Here is a 23,015-nt window from a genome sequence, read left to right on the forward strand (position 1 = left end):
AGCCTAATTCTACCCACCTAATAGGAAGATCATACTGAATTTCTCTCATTCAAGCACAGCATCTGTGCAGAACAGTCTCTCAATGGACACTTGTACCCATTCATGGGGGTGGGGGGATGACTCGATTCTGCTTCTTCTAACATGTTCCTTTTGGTTGATCCCCCACAATGCAATAACCTCAACAAATAAATTGAAGACTGTCAGCTACAAAACTTTTATTTTTATCCTATTATTCAAGAGACAGTCTAATATCTTCCCTAGGTATAGCTATCTGCTTTTTTGCATATTGAAAAATAAGCCTCTGCAGTAAGGTTCCCCTGCTTTCTTTATTCATTTAACCATTGTGTTTGAATCACACACTGTCTCAGGGACACTGACATGGAGTTGTCAAGCAGATATTTGGAAATGCAGGTCTGTGGCTCTGGAGGTAGGTCTGAACTGAAGACAGAAAACTGGAGAGAGTAGGGGTGGGGGATGGTTACCAGCAGAAAGATGGAAGGTGAAAGCCATGGGAATCAATGCTTCTCTGTAACAAATTTGAACTAAGGTTAATTTCTGCAAGTTTGTAAGATCTCCTCATTTTAAACTATTATTCAATTCCAATCTGTTCTTAGGTTGGTGGGTCTTTCTGCCTTCTTTGTATTTCCTTCTTCTTACAGACTAATGCCTCATGTTCTTATTTGAATATATCCTTCTTACTTTTTTTCTTCTCTTAATTCAGTACAATGATCCAGAGAAGATAATGTGCACAAGTGGGTTGCAAAGTATAGTGTGCCATTCAAAATGCCACTGCTACCACGACCACCACCAGCACCTCCATCATCAACACCACCCATCATCACCACCACTGCTTCCATCATCACCACTGTCTCCGTCACCACCACCACCACTTCCGTCATCACCATCACCTCCTCCACCATCACCTCCATCATCACCACCACTGCCTCAACCATCACCACTGTCTCCATCATCACCACCACCATCATCACCACCATTACATCCATCATCACCACCATCACCTCCATCATCACCACCATCTCCTCCAGCATCACCTCCATCATCACCACTGTCTCCATCATCACCACCACTGCCTCCATCACCAGCACCTCCATCATCACCATCATCACCTCCATCATCACCACCCCTGCCTCCATCATCACCATCACCACCACGGCTTCTATCATCACCACTGTCTCCATCATCACCACCACTGCCTCCATCACCACCATCATCACCACCTCTATCATCACTACCACCACCACCACCTGTACTACCTATATCACCTCTACCACCCTGTAGCCTTTGTCACTGTTTTGTTTTTATCTGTAGCCCTTGCAAGCACTGTGCTGTGTAGCCACTAGAGGGAGGCAGCAGCAAGAGCCGTGGCTTGGTAGATCCTGGGTGTCAAGGCTACCCTTCCCTCTCTGAGGCAGAACTTGCTAATGTGTCCTGCCGGTCAGAAGGAAGATTTTATCTTTCTTCCATGCTAACAACATTTTCACTTTGCTTTTTTGGGAAAACTTTTGATACATAACCAAATTGTAGTGGAATTATAGGTACCACATGATTCACATATTCCTATTAATAGCTTTTACTCTCAGATTTTTCCAGAATACCAAAAACACTAGATTTAGACAGTGTATTATACAGTATATATGTTTCCTTTTCTTCAAAGCATTCCACATGTGTTATCTTAAAGTATTCAACAAATTTGTTTGATTTGGGTTGTCAGAAGATATTATTATGATTATGACTAACATCCACTTAAGAGACATGGAAACTGAGCCTGGGTGGGCCGCCCATCCTCTAGGTGGCAGGACTGGTCAACCTAGACCCCGTGCTTCCTGACTCCAGACAGATGCCCCCCTCCCTGTGGAGCTGCCCCTCGTAGAGCCAGCAGGAGTGACGTTCCTTTGTAGTCTGAGGTGCTCACGTTCCCTGGGGCCTCGCCATTGAGACATTCAGGGCTTTCTGCAGAAAGCGTCCTGGGGTGAGGCCTGGCAGCGGCCATGCTTACCCAGGGAGACACGGCCCACACTCAGCATCATTCTCCATGTCCCCCGGCGTCAGTACGGTGGCCCGGAAGAAACCCTCGCAGTCTTTGTGGCGCCTGCATATCTGGTAGCCTCCTTTGGAAAACTTCTCCGCCGGGCAGGGGACACAGCCATAGTCCTCATCTTTGGTGCCGTAGCCACAGGACTGGCCGAGGAACAGGACAGAGGAACACAGGTGAGTACGCCAGCTGTACCTGCCATGACTGGACCTGTAGTCCTTGGGGCACACTGGATACATTGTACACGCCGGGCACACTGGCTGTTTCCAGAAGCTTCTCTTGTTGGGCTTTGGTTCCCTGACCTGTCCTAACTGCAAACCCCCTGTGCCTCCAACTCTGAGCTCCTTTCCCCAGTGCTCCTGGGCTTCAGACGCTGCCCTGCTCCCGAGGGTCCCTGAATAAATTCAGCCAGTTAAGGGGATGACCTGCCAGTGACACAGCCAGGGGCTTCTGACGTTCTTGGCTCTCTACAAGAGCCCTGAATGCTGATGCTGGGGGCGTCTCTCTTAGCCCTTAACAACATGCTGAGCCTTTCCTGCAGGAGAGGGAGAAGCCACACTCAGGAGTCAGCATGCCGTTACTGCAGGACGTTAGTCATGCCTCCGATTCAGATGCCCTGAAACCCATCTGATCAAGGTCGAGTAGGAAAATGGTTGTCCTCTAAAAAAAATGGAAACAACTCCTGAGATATCTGTTACAAATGTCCAGCCATCTCTCACGCCAGGGAAGCACTGTTCTGTGCTCACTGCTGCTTAAACCCTTTAACACGGCACCTGAGGCCCACGGGCGACCGGCCTGATTTAGCTTGGGGACCACACGTAGAGCCATATACACGCGACGGTGACACCACCCGTGTGACGGAGGAGAGCTCCCCGGGCCCAGGGGCGGCTGGCAGGGGCCTTACCAGGTAGGGCTCCTCCCCCGGGCCACACTGCGGACACTCGTGGCACAGCCCCGTGGTCTGGTTGTAGTACTCATTCTCACCGCAGTTGGAGTACTCTGCTCTGGCCGAGCACAGCAGCGACACCTGCCACGAGAAAGGGTGTCCTTTTGGCCTCCGTGCCTCCCTGGAGACACGCACGCATACTCGGGTGGGCACCCTGAGCAGGCGCTGCAGGGGAAGGAGCCTGGGTGGGGGACCGGCTAGTCACTCGGCGTTCATGTGGTGCCAGGTCCCAGCAACTGCAGCTAGTGAACTGGGCAGGCCATCCTGCTTCCTGCTAGCTGGCCTCACTGCTGGTCCCCCAGACCCTTCCCTCAAAACTCCATCTCATCTTCTAGGCCTGTTCCAAACGCCCTTCACTCACGAAGTCTTGCTTCCACCCTCCCCAAAGTCATGGAGGAGGTGGCCCTCTTCCCAGAGCCTCCAGAACAGTGGATTTCTGTCACATGCGGCCTCTTCTCCGCCAGAAGCCTGGGTCTTTCTCAGCGGCGGGACCCACAGGCATGGTGGTCACCAACAGGCGCTGGGTTGTGTATATTGCAACACAAAGAAGCATTCCATCTATCCATGGAACCCCAGAAAGGGAGCCACCAAGAAGTCTTATCTGACCTGGGTGCTGCTCAGCGCTCTGCACCCTTGGAAGAGCCCGGTGAGGGGCTGCTGGCAGCATCAATCCCATTGCACGGCTGTGTAAACCTAACGCGGAAGAGGCCAAGGGACCGGCCGCCTCCGGCAGCATGGGAAGTAGAGGAGCTCCCACCGGAGCCTCCTCCGGGGCCACTGCAGGTGCTCACAGGGGGAGGCTGCACTTACCACCAGCACGGGGAGCCAGGGCATCCGCTTGCCGTCTCCCGCGTGGGCCATCTGCTCCCGCCGCTTTGCCTGAAAGACACACTTCATAGCACCCTGGCGCCTGCATGGCCGGAGCCGCTCCAAGATGGACTGGCCACCACCCAGCCCCCACCCTCAGTCCAGCTGCCTCCACCATGTCCCACTGGGGGTGAGGGGCCTCCCTGAAAGCAGGGCAGGAAGCGAATACACCCTAAAAGGAAAGGCAGGTTTTAAGCTGAGGCCCAGGCCCCTTGGGCTGACTCTGTCCATGGCCCTGCCAGTATCACATCCCTCCAGGGAGAAAGGACTAGAGTGCATGGAGGGCCTACTGTGGAAGACGGGGCGATGACAAAATGTTCACCTGCTCACGGCATCTGAAGAAGCCTGGCTTTACACAGAGTGTAAAGGGGTGCTCCAGGCGGGTCCCGATCCTCAGGCTCTGGGGCACCCCTGGAGATAGTACCAGGACCCACAGCCTGGCCCAGCCCCTCCCCACCCCACTGCCCATCCTCCCAGCCCCGCTGGTAGGTTCTTCCTCCCCCTGTTGAGAACAGGCTGTGATCAAAGTGGTTAAGAGAGTACACAAGGCCAACCACTTAATTTTATAGCCAAGACAACTGAAGCCCAGAGGGTGTAGTGACTTGTCCAGGGCCACACAGCCACTTAATGGACAGAGGGTGGCTGTGGCCCAGGCGTTCAGGTGCTTTCTCCAGCTGCTAAATCAATGTACTGCTTTGAAGGAGGAGGTATTGTGTGTCACCTTTCCATCGTCAGGATGCGAGGCCTGTGTTTCTAACCGAAAGCAGTTTTACCTGGGAGCCTGACTGTACAAAGACAAGTGGCGGGCCCGCGGGAGCGCCCACATCCCTCACTTGCCACTGCTAGGTCACTGCTGTCTTGCTTTGACACTGGGGGTGAATTCCAGACAAAACAGCACGTGCCCTCTTCTGATGGCTGGGTTGTGTGAGGAAATTTCCAGAATAAACCATGGACTCAGGAGTCAGACTGGGCCTTGGGAAGCACCCCCCAAGAACATTAACCCTTGGAACCCTCTTGATCTTGTTGAGCCGTCTCTGCTCACGGAAACCCATAACTCCTAATACCACACAAAAAAGACTGTGCGGGCTAGCTGGAAGCAGGAGACCCGACGAATGGGAAATCCATTCTTGTTTCTGGAGAAAAGCCCTGAACTTTGTTCTTTAATACAGTATCTTTTTTTTTTTAAGCATTTTATTTTCTGTTTTTATTTACTTATGAGAGAGAGAGGGAGAGAATATCCAAGTAGATTCCCGTGGAATGTGGAGACTCAGGGCTCGATCCCACAAGCCATGAGACCATGACCTGAGCCGAACCCTAGAGTCAGATGCTTAACCGACTGAGCCACCCAGGCACCCCCATTCAATACAATATCTTAAAGGCATTACGGAGCAAAGCAGTCGGAAGATCATTTATTGGAAATGAAGTGGAGTTGGAGGAAGAGAGAGGGCCAAGAAGTCAGGAGTTGGGGAAGGACCCAGAAAGGGGAAAGCAGGCCCAGTGAGTGGGAGGCCCGGGGGCCTGCGGGGAAGGAAGCTCTGTGGATGTACAGACAAGTCTTCTTTTCCAAATCCCCCAGGATTCAGCGTCCTGCTCAGTGAGATTTGGAGGGAGAATGCAGGTTTAGGAGAAGCATCCTATACCTAAATATGTAGGAGAGGCCAGTGAAGGACATACCCAAAGAGCTTTGTCCACCTTCCAGCTTCCGGTGTCCTCCTGAGAATGGCGGCTGTGGCTTCCTCTGGGAGGACACCGGTGACCCCCATCCCATCCCCTGATGTGGAGCAGCCAGGCCCACCCTTCCCAAAAGGAGAGGCTGGATAAAATCCAGGCAGAGCCCTAGATATTGTGCTTGTTTATCATCACAAGTAGCAAAAATTCCAATGGAACATCAGTTCTGTGTAACACCGTGAGGGGCTCTACAAGAAATTACATGGCACAGCTCTGGGTTTGTATTTGTAAAGGCTTCCGTATATACAGAAGCAGGTCTGGAGTGATATCCACTAACTTTTCAACAAAGATTTTTTTGGCAGGGGTGAAATAGGTTTGGGGTGACTACGGACCAAGGGGGTTATGGGGAAGGCTCACTTTCCATACAGTTCTTAGTGTCAGAATGATGTACAAGTGTAGGTGTGAACTTTGTGGTCAGTAACAAAGGCAGTAAAGACATATCGCTTTGGGAAGAAGCATCTGATTGCTCTGAGAACAGGCTGAGAAGGATGTCCCGAGGGTGATTCCAGAGACAGAGGCCCCATTGGAGACACCTGGGAATGGGGTAGGGTCCCGGGGGCCTAGATCTTTCTGGGATCTTTTCCCTGCTTACCTTGGAGGTGTTCTCACCTGTGAGTACCATCGGGGGCCTGTGGGGAAGGGTTAGTTTTCCAGAAACTCTTGAAGAGATACAAAAGCTACTTTTTCTTGCTTTCTAGCATGATTGCTGTCTATAATTCAGTGCCACATTTACGTTTGAAACACACTAAATGGACTGAGGCAAGATTAAAGCACCCAGCCACCCCAGCAGTGAACTTCTGGGTGTTTTCCTTCTAGCAACGGAGCAAGCTGGGGCAGGCAGGGAAGGAGGCAGAGGGAGGCCTGACCCGCAGTCCCGCCAGGTGGGGAGGGTACGATACAAAGGAACCCGCTCCCTGCCCGACTGACAGCCCTGCCCTGGCTTTGGGATGGTGGGTAGCAGGGATGAGTGCAGCGCAGCCAGGCCAGAGGCTCTCCCCAGGAGAGCTGCAGCCCTGGAGGCCTTCCAAGAACAATACTAAGGGTTTCTAATTTAATTGACTTCTAATTATAGCTGAGTCTGGGAGGGCTTCCCTATAAACACAGAGAAGGGTTGGGCAGGGTGCACCTTAGTGTCAACCTAGAGCTTTTATTTAGAGACTCATTAAAGATGTTTCCAGGCGAACCCAAGAAGACAGAAAAGCAAAACAAATACACAAGGGAAACAAAGTCTGTGGGGTCGGGTGCATGTCCATCAGGACTACCAGTTCTCAAAGAAGGGAACTGGGGTGGCAGAGGGTGGTGAGGGCGGCCTCTGGTTAGGGTTCTGTTGCCAAGGCCTGACTTCCCTGGAGACGCAGCTCTGCACTCGGGAGCTAGCCTGGCCTGGGAGCAGGGGGGCCCAAGCTGCTCCTAGAAGTGACCTCCTGCTTGTCTTTACTTGGGGGATCCCCAGTGCCCCAAGCAGGGCAGCGCCCTGGCCCGCAGCTGTCAGAGGTACGAGTGGAAAGAGCTGAGCCCCTACAACTCGGACAGTGATGGAGACATGAAGGCGGCAGCAAGATGTCTCTTCCCGTGCCCTGTCCACCAATAGGCAAGGCTCTGCTTCACCGCGTACCGGACTGGCTGCCGGGTGTTCTGTTCAGAGGGCTGCAGGGCGCGGCCGCAGGTGAATCCACCACCGCCCGCCCAGTATGGGAAGCATACTTTCCTCGTCTCACGGCCACGTCTTGGTGGCTTAGTGCCTGTGGCCACTTTCACGACAGCACAGAGACCTGGGACCAGGTAAGCCCTTTGCAGGAAAGTGCTGCCCACTTGGCCCTCGCTCACTGCTTCCCCTGCCTCCCACAGACTCTACCATTCCTTCCTCAGCACTATTTCTTCCTAGAACAACACCACCACCATGAAAATGACAGCTGACGACTGTGGACCTCCGACCCCTGCCCAGGTACCCCTCTGGCTTAACCCTCACTACCCCTGCGTGAGCTCGCAATCAAGGGTCAGAGGAGAACAGGTGGGAGAACAGGCTGGAACCGTGGGCGCACGTGGAGAGATGAGTGCCTCTGGGATTACTGGCATGTTTCCTTTCCTTTCCCTCTGTGACCTCAGCCTGTAGTCCCAGATGGGCCATTAACCAAACAGGGGGGAAAAAAAGGGCGGTGATTAAGAGCAAGGGCTGAATCACATCTTGGCAAGTTGTGTAGCCACCCAGTTCCTCAGTTATATATAAGCCTCAGTGCCTTATCCATGAAATGGACGTAAGAGGAATGCCTACCTCATGTGGGGGAGGAAGGGAGGCCTGACTATTCCTGAAGTTGAACTTGGCCTCTACTGCTGTGACCACCACCTCAGCTCCAGTCTGTGCATTTCCAGCACAGAGCTTCCCTATAACATCCTCACTCTGTGGCAAGACTTTGGCTGACACCAAGCAGGCTGACCTCTGGAGACTGGGGCTGGGAGACGCTCAGGGAATAGTGTGGTTGGGCCCCTGGTTCAAAGAGCTCCAGGGAGAGGTTGGGGCTCGGCATAAAACCAGAAGGTTCAGGGTAGCTGGCAGAGGTGTGGGCCTCAGGAAGCTTGTGGTTTGTTAACTTGGAGGGTTGGATGGAACTGAGATACATCACCACTGAGGCATCATTCTCACATCCGTTCAAAACTACGAAGCCTCTCCAATCGGGACCAATTCTGGGCTAGAGTTGGAGGGCTCACAGAATGAGGCCCATCTCCAGGTGACTGGAGAGTGAGGGGGCCAGAGGGCCACCCACAGTTTGGGGGCTAGAGGTCCAAGATGCTCGGGGGGCACCCCATGGTGTGCGGGGCAGGAAGGGCCTGATTTGTCATGTTTGGCAATTTCAGCAATATACTCTCACCAAGGCCACTTCAGCCACTGAATGAAGCTTCCCATGGAGACCACTGACTAGGAGGAAGCTATGGGGGCCGGGTGGCCTGCACCTTTGGAGGCACCTGACCCATTCTTGGGGAGATCAGGGCAGGCAAAGCCTCACCCAGGTCCTGAAGGGCAGGTAAGAGCTTGCATGGAAAGAGGTGGGAAAAATTCTCCCAGGAAGTAGGAACAGAGGCCCCAAAGCCTGGAGGCAAAGCCACGGCTTTGCACGTGGCTAAGCACGAGGTCAGACGGAGTCTGGAGGTTGCCATGGGCCTCGAGCAAAGGCTGGGCAATGCAGCAACAGAGTGGCAGGACCAGCTTCCCACTGCGGTGACAGAAGGAGCCACTCTGGCAAGAAGTGTATGTTACAATGCCACCCGACACACACACGTATCACTAAGTCACGTGAAACAACATTTATACTTACTGCACACAACAGACTGCGATCTACTCCATCCCATTTTCTTTATTCCATTGGAACAGTGACATAGTTGCAGCCCACAAAAATGACCCAGGTACACCACCACATGGATGTGATCAGTAATCGGAAAGCCACTGGCTTAGATGAAGACAAGGCAGGAGGGAGGAAGCCTGCGAGTAGATGATGATGGCCTGATCTCGGGGGGGCCAGGGGGTGGAGAGGGGTCCTGGAGGGTCCAGGACTAAGGAGACAGGTGGTCAGAGGTGACAGAGCACCGAGGCTGGCCCACATGTCTGCTTGACTGCTGGGTGCGCAGGGGGCGTGTGGCGCTCCTAGTGAAAAGGAAGTTGCAAATGTGAACACATTGAAAAGCCTGGAGGGCCTCCAAGAGGAGGCAGCCTCCGGCAGCTGCACACACATGAGTTGAGTGGGAGAAAGATCTGAGCAAGGGAGAGTTTACGTGGCCCTCACAGTATTGGCAGCCTGGGTTCTAATAGGCTGTCCCTGGTTGTCAGGCGGACGAGGACCTGCTCATGAGAAAAGACCCTGGTCTGGGCCTTGGGGTGGGGGGAGGGCGAAACAGAGGGGCCCCTGTCCTCAGGCACCTTCCTTTCTCTGCATAGAAAAACTCTAGGTTGGAGACCACTGGATCACTTCGTCTGCTCCAGGAGCCCTTCTGGAACTCCGGAGAAAGCCAGGGTTCCCACAGATGAGGAGGCACCACCCTCTGTGCCTATAGGGTGGGAACCAGGGGGCCAACAGACACCACATCTGGCAAAACGATAATGAATGCTTGCAACTTTTCTGTAAGCTGGAAATGATTTCAAGACAAAAAGTAAAGAAAGGACACCACATTCCAACACCTCTACTGCAGTTAATGGAGAGGTGAAGAAAAGTCTTGTTTGGAGATAAAATGCTCCATGACAGGTCTTCCAGAGAATTCAAGAAATGAGGCTGTGCTTTTAGTTGCACGTGAAGCAGGATGGTGTGAAGAGAGAGGCCGTGGGGAATCACGGAGCTGCAGGCTCCCTGGGAGGTCCTCACCGGCCTGTACAGCCCAAGACCCCCGGCACCGGGTCCCCATCTGGGCAGAGGGTGCAGGGACTATACATGCCGGGTGGTGCCGACCTGCTGCCTAGGGCCTCTCCAGCGGCACACCCTGTACTCACTCGCTCCCTGAAGCCAGGGGCACCCGGCTCCTCAACTGCATTTGCTGGTGGTGTCAGCACACAGTATCCACCATCCTCTTCACTAGCACTTCCTGAGTGCTGAGTACCTCCCAGACACTAGGCCAGGCACTTTAGCCTGTATTAAGCACCTAATCCCCACTACTGCTGAGCCAGTGGGGACTTCTATAACTCCATTTACTCAGGCAGAAGCCAAGGCGCAGAGAGGCTGCGTAACTTGCCCAAGGTCGCCCAGCAGTGGGGCAGAGACAGGATTTGAACCCACACAGTCTGTCCCCACAGCCTGCCTCTGTTGCTCACTACTGCCGCCTTGTATGTAAGTAAACACAGTCCAGTCTACCCGCGATGTAGACAGGTATCTTTTTATTCTAAGGGAACGCCAAGGTGTGTAGGACTGTGGGCTCTTGTGGGGGCTGGTCTCAGGAGGTTTTGCTTTCTTGCCCTCTTGGTAGTCCTATGACCCCGAGGGGCAGCACACATTCTCCTCTATGAAAATGGAGTAATTTGGCTCTCTTTCCAACTGAGTGATTGCTATGAGGAATGCAGGAGCCCCCAAGTGTGGCAGGGCTTAGTGGCTTGGAAATGCCACAAAGGGAAAAAACAATGTTCCTAGCAAATAGGGGTGGCGGTGACCGCTGTGTGGCTGCATCTCATCCTGCGGGAGAGGGGGTTTGACCTTCTTAGCTCTGAGTTACTGCGGGCAAGGCTGGGAGTTACTGCCACCAGCATGAGTGGCTTAGAGAGAACAGTAATGCCTCCTTCTTTCACAGCATTTGACAGTTTTACATCTCTACTCTACACTGGCTCCTAGAAGGGTCCTGAGATAGTCGGGCCCCTGCTCTTGGGCCCCCCAAAAGCAGCAGCTCAGGAAGGTCAGGTGGCTTGCTTGGTAGCTCCAGGTGGGGACCCAGCTGGAGAACCCAGTCTGCTGCTCCTTTGGCAGCAGGGGCAGTCTTCCCAGGAGATGACATCTTGCCTCACTTTCTCAGAAGCCCCGTGTGGCATTCCCGCCCGTTGATAAGACCGCATGGATAGCAGAAGGATTCTGTGTGCTTGTGTGGAAGGATTACGGGCACCTGTCTTGCCTTGGGGGCTGGATACATGTGAGGTATGGGGAAACACGGTCTTCGAAAGCCCTCAGCATCAGGGGTGAAAGAGGCTGCCCATGGCCCTCAGGCCGTGGCCATCTCGCCCGTGGACATGAGCAGGGTGGGAGCGGCTTTCCCTTCATACAGCCATGTGAAGACTGGACCTTTCCTCCGAGTCTCAAGCTGGTCTGGATATTCAGGTAAGGCTGAAGTAAGGTAAAACCAGAGGACAGTAAGCCATGAAGGGTCGGCGGTGGGGGGGGGGGGGTCCTCCGGAGCCGCAGGAGAAACACCACCTGGGAGCTGAGTGGAAAGGCCAAGTCTCAGGCCCTGGGCAGACCTGCTGCTTCAGAATCTGCTTTGCCAGCCAGATCCCCGGAGCCGGGGCGGGGTGTCTGGTGCACCTGAAAGCTTGAGAAGCGCTGTCTAACGACCTCCACTAACTTCTTACTCAGGCCTTGTTTGATTCCTCCTTGCAGACCCAGGTAAGGGCTTCTTGGTCTCTCCTTCAATTCTGACCCTCTCCCAAGGAACAAATGCTGTCTTTGGCCGCATCCCACCCAGTACTGTGCACTAGACACGGGGATTTGTGTGCTTTGTTAGTCATCATTCATTCATCGTTTATTCAACAGTGACTATGAGCTGCTCCTGTGTTAGACACCCCAGGGACAGTGACAGACAGACAAGGTCCCTGCCCCATGGCATCTTTATCTGCCCGGGAGAAAGACACAGAACACACAATTACACAGAACTGCAGGCCACTTACACTTCTAAGGGCCACTCCCCCAGGTCTAGTTTCATGCTGGGCTATAATGGGGTTCAGGGCGGGCCACCCCCAAATATGCCACTTTGGCATATTATTTTGAATTTAAGTTAAGAAACAGCTGGTGCATGAAGGACACTTTGACTCTCCTTTGTGCCCCTGAAAGCAGGAGATAAAGCTCCCTGGTGAAAGGTGCCCTCCCTGCACCAGGAGGTAGAGACATCCTTATTCCCAGAGGTGGGAATTCAGGGCTGAGAAGGCTGAATAAACAAACCTTTGTTTACTACACCAAGTCCAGACTTCCTTGTCTTGTCCATGCCTCCCTAATTTAGTGTTTCTCTGTCTAAAAGGTACAAAGCTGCCTGCTTTGGTAACTTGAATCTCCTATTTTTATTGGCTCCTACAGGTACAAAATTAAATTAGTTTTTCCCCTGTTCATCTGTCATCTGTCAATTTAATGATCAGACCAGCCAAAGAACCAAGAAAGGAAGAAAGTAAAAGCTCTCCTCCTCTACGCAGTTTGCCCTTGGGATGACCTTCACCCTCAGAGGGCTGGCTCTGCCTCAGTGGAGACGTCATCATAGCTGCCTCCAGGTCACCGGCATGCACACGGCAGGAAGGAGGCCATGCTCTGTATTAGCTACCACCTTTGGAATACAGAGTCACCGCCGGGGCCAGCAGACAGTTGAGTCTCCGTGGCTTCACCTTCTTGATCCAGTGGGGCCAGCCCTGGAACGTGACCACCCTGGAATGTGAAGACACTGCCTCTTCCCAACAGGCTGCTTCTCACTGGGAAGGTGGTGTGAACCACAGAGCCACACCTTAGGCACTGCCCACCCTGAATCTGTGGGAAGGGGCTGAGGCCATGGGGCCAGGGAAGTCTTTGCAGGAACGAGGGCTTCCAAGTTACCTTTTTAAGCATGTGGGTTGTGAGTCTCTCTGTTTTTGGCCCCTTCCACCTTTTCAGTGGGCTCACCTGCCAGAGAATTCTCAGAAGGTGGTGCTGGCCAATTATGCCCCCTCATCCTCATCCACTGCAGTGACAGAGGTCCCACCGGGCTCCTGGGACACCGTGCTGTCCTGGCCCACATCACGGGCTGGGGACAGGAGACAGACAGCGAGGTCTGCAGCCGGCTCACCCTGGTCCTCAGCACAAGTGCTTTGTGGAGAGGCGAGGTGCTGGCAGCCGCCTCTGTTCTGGGGAGGTGGTTCCCTGCTCCCTGCCCACCCAACACTACCCTCTCCTCCCTGGCCTCCCACACTCTCCCCTCCTGCAGAAGGCTGCCCTGGGGGGAAGGCTGCTGGTGGCCTCCTCCCCACACATCCACAGGATTCCTTTGCTCCCCAGACTCCCCAGAAGGCCTCCACTTCCCACCAACAGAGACAGACCTTCACTCACCCTCCAGGAGCCTGTGGAGGTCATTATCAGAGCGTCTGAAAACATTTCCATTTGATGTGATTTATGGCTCTCAGGAAGCTCCCCACTCCCATCCCAGTTGGATAGTGCTAATTAGTGCTGGAGTGTGAAGAGCTTAACTCATTGTCTTTCACTTCTGCTTGAGTCAAGTCTGTCTCACTGGAAGGGCCTGGAAGATGTCCTGGGACAGGCCAACCCATTGCAGCAGAGGACTGGGACCTCGCAGTCACACCGGCCCATAGAAAGGACCCTGAGCTTGCCGTCTTGAACATCTTAGTGATTTTTAAAGGAGGGGCACCCCATTTCCATTTTGCATGGCCCTGCAAATTCAATGGCCTGTCCTGTTCTTAGCCTCTCTGGCGGGGCAGGCAAAGCTGCCACACAGGGCCTGCTGCTGGACCGCCCTGCCTGGGAAAGTGCAGCCAGGGGTCAGGAAGAACACAAGGAAAGGGGCAGAGGCACTAAAGCCTTGCCAAGGCTGATAGTCCTGCCTCCCAAGATTCAGGAGTGCAATCTCAGAGGGGCAGAGAAGGAAGGCTGAGAGAAATTCCTGCAATGCAGTGCATCAGGGTATCTTAGAGCTTTAAATCACACCACATGAGGATTTTAAAGGGCAGTCTCCATCCTTTTTTTTTTTTTTTTTTTTTTTTAAGATTTTATTTACTTGAATGACAGAGAGAGCATGAGCAGGGGGAGGGTCGGAGGGAGAGGGAGAAGCAGGCTCCCCTGTTGAGCAAGGAGCCCGACACAGGGCTCGATCCCAGGACCCTGGGATCATGACCTGAGCTGAAGGCAGACGCTCAACCAACTGAGCCACCCAGGCGCCCCAAGGCCAGTCTCCATTCTTGACCACTGCCCTGAGAAACTTCTATTCAGAGCTCCTTGGTGAAGTTTTCAGGGCCATGGCAGGTTAACTGACCTTCACCAACATCTCTGGAGTGGGGACAGTGTCCATACATTCTCTCAAGGATATAATTCTGATTGTAAACATATACACATGTGTATATGATGTGTTCTCAAGGAGAAGCAGGAGGAGTTACCTTGGTTTTCCCAGAGTTTTAAGGCAGGTGGGGTGATGCACAAGGAGGGTGGGAGGAAATGAGAGAGGGGCAGGGTGCAGGCTGAGGAGCCGCTGGGTAGGAAGACCTGAGGAATTCCACCTGCTCTGCTGACAAGCCACAGACAGGGCCCCCCACAGAAGACCCGGCCTGCAGAGGTGCTGACGGGCGAACCCGCTGGGCAAACCTCTGGGCAAACCTGCTGGGCTGAACCCTTGGCTGGCACTTTCCCACAAGGTGTTGGCAAAGTCTATGGTGATTTGAGTTGAAGGTTGAAGATGAGAGTCCCCAAGTTTTATTTGTAAGTTTTAATTGAAATAATATTCAGAAAATAGACATTCTTGCACAAATGGGATAAATGTAATACACAAAACATTTATTTTTAACTACTTTTAGCTCTTCCCTTTGAAGGATCACTGCTACTACAAATAAGCATGTCAAACTATTTCAGATTCTATGGGGATCATTAGCTCTTCAGCAGCAGAACCCGGAAAGGAAGCAAAGAGCAAGGACAACCAGCATTTTGGACATTTCTGTTCACATCACATCTTTCTATTTGACTCAGCCATTCCTGTCAGTTTTCATTTTCCTACAGAAAAACCAGCGCTGATGGTAATTGTTTATGAAGTGCTGTAGACAGCCATGGCCTGAGAACGCTCCCTAAACACCAAAATTATTATTGTTTGTCAGACTAGGCCCCGGCTTCTCTGAATACTAATTACATTATTAAGCAGGTGCTTCTGCATTTGTGCAGCGAGAGCTGGGGCTGTAGCCCGAAGAGGAGGGAAGCGCTCTCCTGCATTTGGAACAGGATGTGGTGCTTGGATGCTACCGCAATCTTGATGGCTCGCTCATGAAAATAATGTGGCCAGCAAATATCCATCTGGAAAGTTCAGAGGGAGAGCAATCATCCTTATCCAGAGCTCCTGCTGTAAAGTTATGTGCTCACAGTTTCATTTCTCTTTCATTTAGTGCCTCAGAGCTGAATGGATCTTATAGAAGTGATAAAGCCAGGTGAAGCTTAAAAAGAGTTCCTATTTTATTGCCTTATCAAAATCAACAGAAGGCATTTTTAGAGTGAAATCAGGAAAGTTATTGTAACTCCAATCCATTGCTTAAATTACGTAACCAACTTTTTCTAGGGCTCTTATATAAACACATAAACATAAAATTTTGTTGAGACGTAATAGCTGCCACTCTCCAGCACTTCAATAGGCATGCCATCCATGCTTCCATCTGCCCACCTGTCCTTCCATCGATCCATCCATCCATCTGTCTGCCCGTCCTTCCATCTTCCATCCATCTGTCCGTCTGTCCGCCCATCCTTCCATCTTTCCAGCCATCCATCCATGCATGTAATAGTTATTGGACACCCACTCCAGACCAGGCTGAGCAAACAAATGGGCACAATCTCTGCACCGGTGGTGCCTCACAATGTGGTGGGCCACATGAAAGTGGCACAGTGGGATGGACGCAGGTGGGGGTGAGGGATGGGGGCAGTGGGAGCAGGGGACCAGCTGGGGAGTCGGGAAACCTGCACAGACCCAGGGAAGGGCCGACAGCCAGGGGTAGCCTGGAATCACAATGGCCGGGGAAAGGGAGGGGAGGAAGGACAGGTGTGGGCTGAGGCCTGGGCTGGCTGTGTCCCACTGGAGCCACTGAGAGTTGCAGGGTGCTCCCTCCAGGTCACTGCTCTGTCCTCTTCTCTAAGCAACAGACCCGTGAGTTACTTCCTGAACTGCATTCCGGTGCTATCAAGAACTTCCTGTGCTGGGTTCTCTCTCAGCTCCCTGGCCTTGTTTCTTTGCTCTCAGCAGCTCAGCGATATTTGGAAAGCAATACTTTCAGGCCACCCTGTCACTCCTGAATCCAGCCATTCTTCTTGGGTCTGGGTCCACTGGAGAACAGGGCACTGGCACCTTAAAATAGTTGCTGTGTTAGGGAGATGATGCTTGATGCGTGGATGTATCTGAAGCACACTGATTTCACCCAACAGCACAAGCAAAACAAGAACATAAAAAACAATTACCGGAAGACACACTACGAGGATCCCAAGCCATGTCAGCCAAGTAAGAGACATTAATTTGACGGTGAAGATATCCTTTAAGTAAAGGAAGTTGAAGGAGATAAACCACTTATTGGCACTGGGATCAATAGATCCTAAATTAGCTACAAAGCTGTGGCAAGCAATGAGGCAAGAAGGATCCAAAAACTGTTGCTATTATTATTTACCCCCGAGGGGCCCTTAGACAGCCTGCTGCTCTCTGAGGATGGTTATTGTGGGTAATTGAGACGGCTCCCACCTGGGTGGCGGAGGCCAGGGCAGGGGGGCCTCCCAGACGCTGTCTGAGAGGAAAGGTGAGCTGAGGGTGTGCAGAAGGCAGGCAAAGGGCACGCAGCTCCTCAGTGCCTACACCCCCGCCGCACCCCCAATCTGCTCCACCCTTCACGCCTCTCTTTGAAGTCTGAGCCCAGAGAGACAAGACGGCCCCTTGGCGCAGAGGCCTTTGCGCACTGGGCTCTCGGGAGGCCCTGAGCCTCAGACAGACCCTGGAAATCAAGGTGGTCAGGCCTTCTATTCATCTTCTGTAGCCAAAACCCAACAGCACCATCACAGGCTCAGAGCAAGAGAAGAGCTGCTTCTGAGGCAGTGAGCTCCATCACTGCACACGTGTAGTGTGCTCCACACTCATGGGCCACGTGTGGATGGGCACATCCAAGGGGGATAGTTCAACGTGACTGAAGTCATGTCTCAGGGTCCGCATGTCTCCTAAGAGCCGATGGCTTACTGTTCTGGCTAATGGCACACATTTCTATGTTCTTATTGCTAAGACTATACTTTTAAAAAACAATCAGCTTTTGGGGCGCCTGGGTGGCTCAGTCAGTTGAGCGTCTGCCTTCGGCTCAGGTCATGATCTCAGGGTCCTGGGATCGAGCCCTATGTCGGGCTCCCTGCTCAGTGGGGAGTCTGCCTCTCCCTCCTTCCCTCCTCCTGCTTGTGTTCCCTCTGTCTCAAATAAATAGGTAAAATCTTAAAAAACAAAACCCCCAAAAACAAACAAACAAAAAAACCCCAAAACAATCAGCTTTCTTGAGGTATGATTAACTCACAATAAAATCCACACACTTGCAGTGTGCAGGTCTGTGACCCTGATGCTGTACGCGCTGTTAACCCCCACCCAGTCATGATAACTGACTGTCGCTTCCAGAAGGTCTTTGTCATCCACCTGCCCCGCTGGGCCAGTTGTGAAAGTACGGATTAGCTCTGCTTGTTCTAGCTCTCACAGGAGTGGAACCATGCCACATGTGTTCTTTGTATCTGGCTTCTCTCACTGAACATAATTACTGAGCTTCCTCAGGGTTGTGAGACTTAACTAGTTTGTTCCTTTGTAATGCTGAGTAATAGTCCAAGTACTGACACACCACCATGTTCATTCATTCACCCTTCTGATTTCTTTTTGCTAAGATTACATTGTAAAAGTGGTTTCCAGTTGTTTCCTGGACCTGGGCAGTCCTGACCGCACATCTGCTGTAGGCAGGTTCCCAGCAGGGCTGCTGCTGGGCTTGGTTTAAGTCTGGTCTAGACGCTCCCAGAAGAGAACTTATGGTTGCTTCTAGTCACTGAGCGGTCTGGAAGGAACCACCTGGCAGCTTCCAAACTGCTCCTACTGACCTGCTCACATCCCCTCTGCCCTGGCCACCCCCCAGCCCCGCTGATGGCTGCCACAGAGATGCTGCTCGCCACAGATAAGACCTGCAGCCCCCTCCCGCACCAGCTTGAGCACAGCCAAAAGGGAAAGCTCAAAGGAGAAGAAAAACGATAGCATTTGCCCAGAGCTAATCCAGCGAAGCTTTTCAGTCACTTCAGAAAGATTGCTAGTGTACTGAAGACAATGGCCTGTTCGCCACTATAAATACTCGTCCTTAACAACATTCTTCTGGGCTAAGACGCTTTTATGCTCGCATACGGAACTGGCTCAGAGAAGAAGCCCACACAGTGCGTGCGTGTGGCCCTCACTTCTGAGGATGCTGTGCTCCTGGGGACCTGAAAGGCTGGGAACGTGGGTGTCCAGGGAGATGGAAGCAAGGCTAGATGGTGGGTGCAGGGTTACAGCGGGCAAAACAAACTCTTACGCAAGGCAAGGTCCTCCCACTCAAAGGTTCCTTTCCAGTCAGAGAAAGCAGTGCCTTTTCTGTGACCCTTATCTAATGGAAACCCGGGGAGTGCCTAAGGGAAAGGTTTCTTCAGGCATCGTGTTTTGGGAGTGGAACCCTCATGGTGTGTTTGCTGCGGGCAGATGTCCTCACAACCTACTGGGAGTACTTATGGAGAGTGTACCCAGCGCAGGCTGGGTCTATGTGTTCATACACACATTCTTGTTGAATCCTCTGAACATTGCAAGGTAGGCCCTCACTATTCCCCATTTAACTCGTGAGCCAATGGAGGCTCAGAGAGGTTGAGTGACTTGCCTGAGTCCCCACAGACAGAGGCTGGAGAGCTGGGCCCAAACCCAGACTTGTTCCACTTTCCACCATTCTGCTCAGCCTGGGAACAGGGGAGCTGCAGAGAGAGCCACAGAGAGAGCAGGGAGGGGACAGGCTGAGAGGGGCACGTCAAGACAGGAGCCTAGGGTCAGTGCAATGTGGACTGGGCTTCGTCAAAATGCTGTGGACCCGTGAGAGCTGGACAGTTCTTCGGGGGGCACTGCCACTGGCAGCCTCGCTGAGTGGGTCTGTCGTTGGGAGTGGGGCTCTGTCCCCCTGCACACAGGGGGCCCTGTGCAGACTCCTGGAGCCGCTGGCTTCCAGCGGATGGCGTCCTGTTATCTCCTCTCCCCTTTCGACATCGCGCCAGTCCACGGCTGCTTCACTCCTGCGCACGCACACGGCAGTTCGGACTCCCGGGGAGAGTCCGCGCCCCGAGAACCTGGGGAGGCAGCAACACACACATCTCACGTGCCCAGGCTTTGAAGCTGGGGATTGTTTGTTCCTAGCCGGTGGATCATCTCCCTGCTCTTTATCCTGGGATCAGCCACACCTCCCGCCTTCGTCCCCTGATGTGGTAATGGCCCAGCACAGGTGGCATTTCTGTGGGCTGCTGACCTGGGTGCAAGGCCAGGAAGGCGCATTTGGTGCCCCTTGGAGAGGCCCTTTCCCCTGTACTGGAGTCCCAGCACAAAGCAAGCAACTTGGATCCTTGGATCCTTCACATTCAAGGTCTTGTTCTACTGGTTTGAAAGAGGATTCGTTTTTTATGTTCTCTCTTCAAGCACAGTAACTGGCAAGCCTTGGGGAGCGCGAGCTAAGGAAGGTGCATGTAGGTTCGTCAAAGGCCTCCCCCGGGGACAGACCTGCTCTGACGGCTCTTCGGGGAGACGGAGGGGTCCTGGGGTGGAAACTGAAACCTCTTCTCGACAGCTTCACTCACTCTTCATGTGGTTAAGTTACATATGAGCGTGATACTGATTGTATTGTCATCATCCCACATTCGTGCTCCTACCCTGTGCCTCTCTTGAGAGAGGGGGAGCTGGATCACCGAGGAAGTGCTGAGTATCCTTTTTAAAAAGCAACTGAAAAGAGTGCATTGCCCTAGCCGAGGCAGGTAGCGACTAGTCTGGGTGATCCAGAATCAACGTGAAGAGAGCCACCACCAGCTTGGGAGTGCTTGCTTTCTGAACAAGATTTCCCGAGCCAAGTTTATGGTGTATTTTCCTTGGCTGGTGTGTGGAAGAAGAGCGGCGGGAGTCTGCCCTTGCTCTGAGCGTCCGGGGTGCTGCTGTCTGCTCTCCAGGACTAGAAGATGGGCTGGCAGGCTCCCTTCTGAGCGGGACTACAGAGTGTGCCCCGCAGTGTGCCACAGGCCCGGCGGGACAGGGCTGGCTGCCACCCAGCCAGGGCCATCACAGCCCTGGGCTGAGCGGGGGTTGGGGGGGTGGGGTGGGGGTGGGGTAGCCTGGCTGGTTCCGCCACAGGGGGCGCTATTTTCCATGAGCGACAGCCCTGAGGAGGTCTCGACAGATGACCTTGTGTAAGCTCACCGTGCCTCAGTCAACTTACATCTAAAATGGGGACACAGGGTTCCCTGCCTGCCCGCCTCTCTGACGATAGGATGAGATGCTTTTATGCAGAAGCGTTTTGAGTGTGAAGGCGCCATGCAGGTAGTTACTCAGGAGTGTGCACAAGTAAGTACCACCCAGCCATATAGGAGCAAACACTCCTCTGTTCGGCGGGAATAGTATTCTCTTCGAGAAAAGTAAAACAGACTGACCAAGACTGCAAGATGTTGGCCATGGAGCCCACACTGTTGCCTTTAACCTAAAACAGCTGTTACTCTCACAGTGGGTGAAGCAGGGTCTCCTGGGTTGACGACAGGCTGGGAAGGATCTGAGCATTCATGCACTCAACAGACCTCAATAAAGACATGCCGAGCTCAGTGCTGGGTTAGGATGGGCACAGATGCCCGCACCCCTGCCAGGAGCAGGCACTGGTCCAGTTGCCACATCAGCCCACGAGGCGGTCCTGCCAGGGTTCCCACTGTGTAGATGAGGCAATTGTGGCACCCTGCAGGGATCGGACCCTCCTGAGGTTCACAGGGTCAGGCTGAGTGGCTGAGCCCGGACACCTGGCTGCAGAGGCCACACTCTTAACCCACAAGCCAGAGACATGGTCCCCACCCTTGAGGAACTGACATCGGGGGAAGCCCAGGGCCCATGCTATCTCTGCTTATTGGCAGTTCTGACACTTCCCCTGGTAGAAGGAAGACAGTGTTTCCTGGATCACCATGGTATACCAGTTTGGTGATTTCAGGAAATTGTACCTTGCCTTGTAAACCAGAAAGTGCACAAGTACAGTCTGTAGCTTTCTAGCCCTGGGAAAGGCCTAGGGAGCTGCGACTGTATCCACCGTGCTGCCTCAGTCTGTGCCCAGGGGACGGGAGCTGCACGGAGGATGAGCGAGTGTGCGGCCATTAGCCCAAAGAAAGGCAGTGTGTGTGGCTGAGCCCCTCCTGAGCCCACTCCCTGTTCTCGCTCTAGTGGAGCTCTCTGTTTATTCCAGGGGCCAATACGGAATGCTATGCCAATGAATCCAAGTACACAACATTTAAAGACACCTTTTATTAGGTGTTTCATTACATATTTCACTACTTTGGCAGTCTGACTGCCATTTATTCCCATGCCAACAGCCCTAAGATGATGCCAAAGGATTTGGAACTAGAGTATGCTGGTATTAAAATTTGAAAAAATACGTTTAAAGCCTGGAAACCTGGTAATTAGAAAGAATATTAAATTCTTAAATAGAGAAAATATCTCTTGAGTTTTTAGGGGGGCTAATTGGAGATCAGGGTAGAAAGAATACAACTTGGTTTATTTGGACCACCAGTGTTTTAAATTCCAACCACTAAGAATGCCAGGAAAAAGAATCTGAAGTGATTTAACAATAAAAATACAGCTAATAAAAATGAACTATATTTATTTTAAAATGCCATGGATCCCAAAGGGAGAAACAAAATATGGTATACGCATGCAATGGGATACTAGTTTGCATTACAAAGGGAGGAAATTCTGATGCGTGCTACAACAGGGGTGACCCTTAAAGATATGCTGAGCGAGCCTCCAAAGAACAAACACCATGTGACTCCACTGACATGAGGTCCCTCAAGTCGTCAGTTGGAGACAGACAGTAGGATGGTGGGTGCCAGGTGCTGGACGAGCAGGGATGGGGAGCTGGTGTGTCATGGGGACAGAGTTTCAGGTGGGGAAGATGGAAGAGTTTTGGAGATGGGTGATGGTGATGGCTGCATAATGGTCTTTGTCAAGCTTTTGCAATCCTTGGGAGCTTCCCAAAACAGAGTTCTGGAGATGTTAGCTTGGTCCAGTGTGTGGGCCTGTGAGTCTGTCTACTTGTGAAGGTTTGTGAGGGGCAGCAGGCCATGACGACATGTAAGTACAGCTGTATGGATAAGCCCCCTGGGAAGGGTGAGCAGGGGGAAAGGGAAGAGAAGTGCCGTCTGGAAGGTCTTGCCTGACCAGCTTCATGGGGCAGCTAGGATGTGTATGATGTGAGGTTTTGAAATGGAGAGGGGTGGGAACTGTGAAGAAAAGCTTAAAAGGCCAGGGCAAGGAAGACTTTCCAGTACGAGCAGAGACCATGAGTTTGAATATAGGCTCCTATCAGACTGTTTCTGGGCTTACTGAGTCTCAGGTCCAGGGGGAGGAAGTGAGGAGCCAGAAGCTCAGCAGGAGCTGAAGTGTATCAAAGTGGGGGCATAGGAGGGGACAGTCAAATTGCAAGGGCTACCAGCTTAACATAACTTTCTCATAACAGGGGTGTTGACCCCCCACCCTGTGCTCCCATCTGACCTCTCCTCTATGTAATACACAATTAACCAGACTGATGATTACCAGCCTGTGTGTGCATTTCCTCCATTTCTCTGCATTGTTATCGGAAACATCCACCCTTTAGGCATGAATGAGTCAGCCATTTGGGATGACCTCCAAATGTTATGTCTTTGAGGACATGCCAGCCTCCTCCTCCAGGCAGTCCTCCTAAGGACTTGGAAAATGTTCCTGGAGAGCATTCCAGATGTGACAGGCAGTCAGGGT

The 23,015-nt window shown here is 52.6% G+C and overlaps 1 protein-coding gene across 5 annotated transcripts in view; it reads right to left on the reverse strand.

Moving 5' to 3' along the window:
- The window catches only part of EDAR (ectodysplasin A receptor), a 93,983-nt gene that overhangs the window by 31,968 nt on the left and 39,000 nt on the right, over positions 1-23,015 (reverse strand). For 4 of the 5 annotated variants that reach the window (XM_088026668.1, XM_088026670.1, XM_088026667.1 and 1 more), the window contains exons 2-4: positions 3,810-3,878; positions 2,958-3,080; positions 2,018-2,199 (exon numbers count right to left, since the gene is read on the reverse strand). In XM_088026668.1, the coding sequence (XP_087882794.1) occupies positions 2,018-2,199; positions 2,958-3,080; positions 3,810-3,860 (356 nt within the window). In that variant the 5' untranslated portion in view covers positions 3,861-3,878. Of the gene's footprint in view, positions 1-2,017; positions 2,200-2,957; positions 3,081-3,809; positions 3,897-23,015 lie in introns of those variants that run through there. The other variant, XM_088026671.1, reaches the window with a different exon arrangement.

Source organism: Eumetopias jubatus, unplaced genomic scaffold, assembly GCF_037043125.1.
Source record: "Eumetopias jubatus isolate StellerSeaLion01/CBP00866 unplaced genomic scaffold, mEumJub1_p1.0 scaffold_9, whole genome shotgun sequence".
Taxonomy (NCBI): Eukaryota; Metazoa; Chordata; class Mammalia; order Carnivora; family Otariidae; genus Eumetopias; species Eumetopias jubatus.